Genomic DNA, 8332 nt, shown 5'->3' with positions numbered 1-8332 from the left:
GGTTTTATAAGGCTTTATAAGGGTTTTATAAGGCTTTATAAGGGTTTTATAAGGCTTTATAAGGGTTTTATAAGGCTTTATAAGGGTTTTATAAGGCTTTATAAGGGTTTTATAAGGCTTTATAAGGGTTTTATAAGGCTTTATAAGGGTTTTATAAGGCTTTATAAGGGTTTTATAAGGCTTTATAAGGGTTTTATAAGGCTTTATAAGGGTTTTATAAGGCTTTATAAGGGTTTTATAAGGCTTTATAAGGGTTTTATAAGGCTTTATAAGGGTTTTATAAGGCTTTATAAGGGTTTTATAAGGCTTTATAAGGGTTTTATAAGGCTTTATAAGGGTTTTATAAGGCTTTATAAGGGTTTTATAAGGCTTTATAAGGGTTTTATAAGGCTTTATAAGGGTTTTATAAGGCTTTATAAGGGTTTTATAAGCTCGATTTTATTGAAGAGAAGAAGAAGAGAGAAAAAGATATTTTATTATATTGTGTACTGAGGTCATTTGTCTTTAAATACTTTTACCCAGATCCACAATTAAATTAAGGAAACTATTCTCTCCTTCTTTCTCTTAAATCGTGAGATCTACTTTCTCTCTCTCTATGTTCTTCATGTTCTTCATTCTTCATAAATAAACTCTCAATAATTCTCTTATTCTAACACGTAAGTCACACTTGTTGACTGCTTATAAAAACCATCAGATATGGAAACAAGCTCTCTATGACTTCCCTTCTCCACAACTCTTCCTTGTGCAAAACAGCGATCGTGTCTGCTAATGGCCGAGACTCGAGAGCCTATGAGCCACAAGTACCGTGGTTCGTCCATTCATCAACTTGTCTAGCGCCTCCAGGACCAAGTTTAAAAAAAAACAAATCTATGATTTTTTTTATTTCTTTTTCAAATCTACGAATATTATTCAACTGAGAATCTCACACTATTACTTTTTGGTATAAATCTGAAAGACCGTTTGAATTACTTGTAAATTAGCGAAAGAAAAATAAATTCAAGTGTATTCTACTTTTCTGGCCTGGTCTTCATTGCGCTAGTGCGGTCTTATACTCATCATCCAGTGCGCGATCGAATTGCGTTATATCCGCTTGTCGTGTCTGCTTTCAATGTATGATATATAGAATATGAAATGTATAATATATAGAATATAGAGCTATATATGCAAATCGCATCAATTGCACCTGGGGATAACATATTCATGGGAACTATCTAACTCATAATTAAACACAAGGATCAGATCAATTTCAGATCCTCTGCACTCCAAGTAACTAGCAATGTCTATTGTCAACACCGTAATGTTGTGATTAAGCCTTTCGTCCGCATCCTTAGTCTGGATGAAACCCAAACGAGCTGAATATGAAATTTTCTCAAAAGAGGAAATATATCATGTGCGTATAACTGGCAATTCTCTAGATTAACTTACATTGATGCTCATAACACACATATACTTGGTGAAGACCTAGTTATATGGGATATATATCATGTGCGTATAATGTCTCAAAATATCTGTAAGTATGTCCCTTCTTTCAGCTTTATATTAAATATAAATGCTCTAAGCCAAGGTTTCAATTTAAATTTATTTCTGGTTCCAGAAAGTTGACACAAACGGCCATAGGCTATAAATATAATTGATATGCCTGCTAGAAGAAACATCAGTTTGGAAGAAAACACCGTTGTACCTTAGTGCGTGTTTAAGCTAATACGTGTTATTAATTCTGAGTATATTATTGATCTTGGAGATCTCTTTTCATTTGTATTTTAAAAGTTTTTTTTTTCTCTTTATGAACTGAGGTATTATAAAAGTTTCCATATATATCTTTCACATTTACTCAGAAATTAACATCAATATATTACGACGCCTTAGAGCATCTCCAAAAAAGAACTGTATTTTGAAATTTTCAAAACTCTATATTTGAAGTTTAAATGTGTTCTTCTACAAAATAAAAACTTCAAACTCAACTTTAAAACTATTTGTATTTTATAATATGGACCTTATATTTGTCATAACTAATTTTAATTCACAAAACTTTTGTAAATAACTAGCACATATATAAACATATTACAACAATATTAATTAATAAAATATTCTATTAAAATATAAAAATTTAAATAAAAATAACTTAATTAATATTAAACTTCAAACAAAATACCATATTATTCTATAAAATGATTTTTGTAATGCATATATGATCTATTAGTGCATTTCGAATTAAAATGGCTCTCCTCATTTTTACTTTATAGATTAAGAGCTAAAAATTGTTGAAATCGGGTGATATTGATACTTGAAATACATTAGATCAGAACAAGAAAGTAAAAGAGAAACATAAAATATTGCTAAAAGACTAATTTCTTTTCGATGAAATACTCGTGAATATATTCGATATGAACAATAAAGAATTGTACGAAAAAGACTTCAAAAAACAACAACAACAACCATCTTCAGTTACACAAAAAAAATTTGGACAATAATTGAAAATTTTGAAGGTTCCGGATCAAACTTACCTGACTATTAGTGTTGTTGTAATATTTAAATTTGTGTAATATTTATGTCTTCATCTAATTTTTTTTTAAAAAAATTTGTTAAGTTTCTTCTGTATATTATTGTTGTCTAAATCTAGTTTAAAATATTTTAAATCTTATTTTAAAATTTTATTTAATTTTATGTGTAAAATTTAAAATCTGTAAACAAAAATTAAAATATTGATGAGATATAATTTTTTAAAGGATTAAAACAAGAAAAAAAAGTATTTATGAATCATAAAAGTGATGTGTGACTGTATGGACCAAAATGCAAATAAAAATATGAAACTTCAAATTTGAAGTTTTGAGTAGTAAAACTTCAAATATAGAATTTCACTCTTTAAAATTTCAAATTTAAAGTTTTGAAATTTCTTTTTGGAAAGTTAAAAACTTCATATTTAAAATTACGAAGTGTCTTTCGTTTATGTTCTCGGAAGATACGATTAATATTCGTGTGAGAGTGTGTGAGGTAAACCTTGAGAAAAGGCCAAAACTTCTTAAACTTTGGTAATTGACAAAAAAAGAAAGATAACTTTTGTCGCTAAATGTTGAAACGGCATAGCATTAATGCATTGTAACAACTTTCTTTTGGGGGTCAACACTTGTGGAATTCTCTTTAAGAGATTTTCATGATATACGGATTTAGCATCCCAATATGAGAGAGGTTGATGAGAATGGACCCAATAAAAAGAGTCACATGTACATTCTTTATGGATACAACTTTTTTGAAAATTATATAGCTCAAGATATTTTTGTATAACGAAAAAAGCAAAGTAAGGAAAGGAAGAACCAGCAGGTTCTATCATTGAATCGAATGAATGAAAGCGACAAAATTACTAGAAATCGAGATTTCAAATCTTGATCTTACTTGAACGACGCGTTATAGCAACTACTCTCGTGCGGATGCATTTATCACTTTCCCTTGGACTCAGCCGGACATTGTCTTTTTTTTATTTGCTTACATGTGTATCCTTCCGGTTTAAGATCGTATATGAGTTTTAAAAAAATACTTTGTTACAAAAAATATGTTTCATATACAAAAAGCTAATAAAATATCAATCTACGAATTAAAAAAAATAATCAATGATGAAATGGAAAAATGCCTTCTTGATTGATGCTACATATATATTCTTTAATGCGAAACACATCACTTCAGAATTAAATTGGTCCACGAAAACATATAATATATTTTTATTAAACTAATTATTAATGTACAAAATAATATTTTCTATATATATTCTTTAATTTGAAACACATCACTTCAGAATTAAATTGGTCAACTAAAACATATAATATATTTTTTATTAAACTAGTTATAAATTGATTAAAATATATTACGGAATTACCTAATATGATTAAAATATACATTGACAATTAATGATTTTGAATCATAAATATTTGGTAAAAATTATATCCTTCATCAGTTTTCTTTAATTTTATATTATTAAAATAAATTAAACAATCATATTCACCATTATTATAAAATTTTAGATTTTCATATATTTTATATTTTGAATTTTTAAAAAAGAATTTAAATTACTAAATTTGTTAAAAGTCTCATATTTAAAAATTTGATCAATGGTGGAAATTTTTGTATAACAAGATACAAATGATCATAAAAATATATGAATAGAAATTTTCATTTAATAGATATTCATATTAAAAGTATATATATATTTAATACTGTTTAAATTAAATTATATACCATATAAAAGCAAATATTTTAGCTCTTAAATTTTCATTAAAAAAATATTAAGAATTTAATATTTTATTTTTTAATTTTCATTGAATTTTTAAATACGATTATAAATTACTAAAATTATTAAAAGTTCACATTAAAAAAAATTTAAGCATTTTAATTTTTTTTGTTATTAAAATACAAATGATCATAAAATCAGATGTGTACAAAATCTTAATTAATAGATAACTATATTAAAAATTATACTATATATGTATATTAATATCATTGAAATTTGACTACATACCATAGAAAATAGTTAAATATGATTATTTTGATTTATTTATCATAAAAAATTGTTAATAAAAAATAATTATTTTGATTTATGTGTTCATGTCTATTTAATTATATATGTAATACTTACTTTCTTCTCAATTATTTAATATATATTTATTATTTATTATATGCAAAAATGTAAAATGAATAATAACGTGTACCGAATGTTTGTTCCGCGCACGGCACAGATTTTAACCTAATTCTCTTGTTATAAGAAAATAACATGAAACTAATTAAAAAGAATCTTCGGTGGATCCTCAAGATGCAAAAATAATAGAAAGCATACCTTTCAGCATGACTCATACGGTGGATAGAGATAAATGGTATTTCACTAATAACGGAAAATATACAGTCAAATCAGTCTATAAAATAGAACAGGTTTATCCAGATAGGGAAAAACCAACAGCAGTGTATGGACCCACAATTGATATACTGAAAGCGTTCTGCTGGAAAGTAGGGTGTCATCCAAAGATTAAGCATTTCTTATGGCAATTGGTGTCGGGGTATATAACAGTTAAGAAGAATCTACTAGCGAGAGAGCTACAAAGTGATGTATGTTGTGACAGATGTGGAGTTTCAGAAGAATCAATAAACCATGTGTTTTTCGAATGTCCTCTAGCTTGTCAGGTTTGGGCCCTCTTACAAATACCTTCAAATCCAGTTATTTTTCCCACTAGTGCTCTCTTCACAAATATGGATCATCTATTTTGAAGAGTTCAACCGAACATGGACGATCATCAGTTTGCATGAATTATATGGTACATTTGGAAATGAAGGAACAACAAAGTTTTTAGTAATATAGACGTTGATCCGAGAGAAACACTCAAATATGCGAAAACAGAAGCAATACTTTGGACTGACGCACAAGTATTAAACACATAGAGAGCAACACAACATGTAGAGGTATCAAATTTACCGTCGATTCCAGGGCGTTGGTGTTTTACAGATGGTTCTTGGAAAGACAATGATCGGTTCTCAGGACAAAATTGGTTTAGTATCCTAGAAGGTTTTGATGGTTTGATGGGGGTAAAGAATATCAGGGCTAGTCTTTCCCCTATTCAAGAAGGTGGAAGTGCTACTTTGGGCAATGGAGTGTATGAAGAATTTGCGTCAATTTCAGGTTACATTTGCAACAGATTGTTCTCAATTGGTGAAGATAGTTTCAGAACCAGAAGAATGACCCGCTTTTGCAAGTTATTTGAAAGATATCAAGATCCTGTAAGAAAGTTTCCTTAGTTCAGAGATCATTCATGTATCACAGACGCAAAATTTGAAGGCGGATAGTCTAGCACGAAATGTCAAAACGTAACTGTCGTTCACATGTATGCGCAGTTACCGATATGGTTCATATAGTCAATATAAGTCCGTTTTTTAAGTCGATGAGAAAAAAAAACATGAAACTAATTAAAATATTACGATCTACATAATCACTTGGGCAAACAAACATCTGCTAAATGCGTAATTTTGTAAAAAATAAGGGCAAATTCAGACTTTCTTTTCGAATTAAACATTTGATAATGGATGTGTTTGTTACTCGACTCTAGCGTCAATAATACCACAAGCAAACAAAAGAAAGGCCAACAAGTCAACAACTATATCAGCGTCGTTAATGTTCATGTGTATAGGTGTCGATCTAAACTCCCAACTACAACACCACGTCCACAGTGCATTTACTACGCAACGCACACCTCAAAGTCATTTTTTCTTTTAAATACAAACAAAATCTCCACCAAACCAAACAAAGCAAACACAGAAGAAAGGAAACAAAAAAAAAATTCTGATAATGAAGGGTCTTCATTTCCACCTCTTCCTAGTCACCATGACGGTCGTTGCATCCGTCTCCGCGGCTACACCGGCATCTCCGGCGGCAGGAGGAGCGTTGGCAGACGAGTGCAGCCAAGATTTTCAAAAGGTGACGTTGTGTTTGGATTTCGCGACCGGGAAGGCACCAAATCCGTCTAAGAAGTGTTGTGACGCTATCGAAGATACAAAAGAGAGGGATCCAAAGTGTTTGTGTTACGTGATACAACAAGCGAAGACAGGAGGACAAGCTTTGAAGGATCTTGGTGTCCAAGAAGATAAACTCATTCAACTTCCAACTTCTTGCCAGCTCCACAACGCTAGCATCTCCAACTGTCCAAGTACGTTTTGGCTCTTTTCTAGTATTACTTTTAATTATTTTAGTTTATATATATGTATGGTTTCACTGAGATTTAAATTCAGGAAATGCATGTTGTTGATTATGGATTTGGTATCTCAGCATTGCACTTTTGAGGAAATATATTATTGAAATTATAGAATATTATTTATATTTTCATGTTAAACTATAGCTATTTGTAACCATGACCGTGCGGAGTTTTTAATGTTCAAGGTAGTTGATATTGTTTTTTATTTTTTATTTTATGATAAAATAAAAATGTGATTTCACCTCTTTGCCGGGAGAACCCAAACATCGTAAATAGTCACTTCCACCATGAATTGAACCCTGAACCCGGGGGGCAGTAGTTACAACCATAATCTTTTTACCACTAGGCCAACTCAGCATTTCAACATTGGTAAACAAAATTATTTTCGCATGCTTATACTATAATACTTAAATACGATAGCTAGGTGTCTTGAGATGCAACTATATATTTACTGCGAATCGTATTTAATATGTAGCACATTGAGAAGTATAACTTACTTTTTATGCACCTATTTTTATTATCAAAATACAGCCAACTTGTATCTAATAATAGTTGCATTTAAATAAGAAATTCTGCTGCTCCCTTCTTTTTTTCACTCCTACAGTAACTATTCTCTTCTTTTCACATTGTAGTTTTTTTGTTTAAACCATACAGATTTATTTTAACAGTAAATATAGTTGCAGCTATCGGGAAATGACGATGTTAAATATCCATTGTTAAGTGATGTTATTTGTTAATATATGCATGAATGAACAGAGCTTCTCGGGATTTCACCGAGCTCACCAGATGCAGCCGTATTCACAAACAATGCCACGTCAACAACAACACCAGTGGCGCCAGCAGGGAAGTCTCCGGCAACTCCAACGACGTCTACGGGTACAGGAGGATCACCATCTATAAGAGATGGTCACGCCACCGTGGCTCTAGTTCTCCCTTTGATGACCGTCTCCTTTGTCTCGATCTTGCCTAGGATGGGTTTGGCCTAGATGGTAGGCACGTGACATTAGGGATGTAGCCTTTCTTTAGTATGTGGTGCGCTTTTGTTTCAAAAATTGCAAGAATATCGTTTCAAGTGTGTTTCTTGGTTCGGATCATTTGTTGTAATGAGTGAACATTCCACTTAATCGGATCTCTTTCCGCACATAACAAAAATCATCCCACGTTCAAAAGTTATTGTTAGGTTCTAACTTTTAACTTAACTGAGTTTGTGTTGCAAGACTAAAGTCGTTGTTGAGAATTTGTGGGGTGTGTTTGGTACAGAGGTGGGAGGATCGGATGTGAGATGAACAGCACACATGGCCGGCTCGCTCAATGGTGTTATGGGCCGTGGAGCAAAAAAAAATTTATTTTCCAAACTATTATTTTTCTTTAAAAAATCTGATAAATATATGATTTTTTCAAAATATCAGAAGTTTTTTTAAAATAAATCTATGGAAATAAAAAAATATTTTTGCATAAAAAAAATTTGGACCCTTTTTTTTATTTTTAATATAAAAAAACATGTTTTTTTTTCTTAAAATCGGACTTTTATCTATTAAGAAATAGGGGGACAACGGATTGGGCCAGGGGCAGTCGCACCGCTCGCCCCCTATCTAAGCCGGCCCTGACAG

The 8332-nt window shown here is 30.8% G+C and overlaps 1 protein-coding gene across 1 annotated transcript; it reads left to right on the top strand.

The window, feature by feature from the left end:
• Positions 1 to 6262: 6262 nt before the first annotated feature.
• Positions 6263 to 7862, top strand: LOC106302175 (non-specific lipid transfer protein GPI-anchored 1-like). The gene is made up of 2 exons (XM_013738706.1): positions 6263 to 6677; positions 7479 to 7862. Exons 1-2 carry the CDS (start codon positions 6320 to 6322, stop codon positions 7706 to 7708), a joined length of 588 nt encoding a protein of 195 aa, XP_013594160.1. The 5' UTR covers positions 6263 to 6319; the 3' UTR covers positions 7709 to 7862.
• Positions 7863 to 8332: the final 470 nt, after the last annotated feature.

The sequence above is a fragment of the Brassica oleracea genome, chromosome C7 (assembly GCF_000695525.1).
Source record: "Brassica oleracea var. oleracea cultivar TO1000 chromosome C7, BOL, whole genome shotgun sequence".
In the NCBI taxonomy this organism is placed as follows: Eukaryota; Viridiplantae; Streptophyta; class Magnoliopsida; order Brassicales; family Brassicaceae; genus Brassica; species Brassica oleracea.
Note: the sequence above shows the minus strand (reverse complement) of the source record. Positions and strands in the feature narration are given on the sequence as shown.

Coding starts and splice junctions, on each gene's coding strand:
- LOC106302175 (XM_013738706.1), top strand. CDS start 6,320: ATGAAGGGTCTTCATTTCCACCTCTTCCTAGTCACCATGACGGTCGTT. Junction 6,678..7,478: donor TAGCATCTCCAACTGTCCAA/GTACGTTTTGGC, acceptor ATGAATGAACAG/AGCTTCTCGGGATTTCACCG.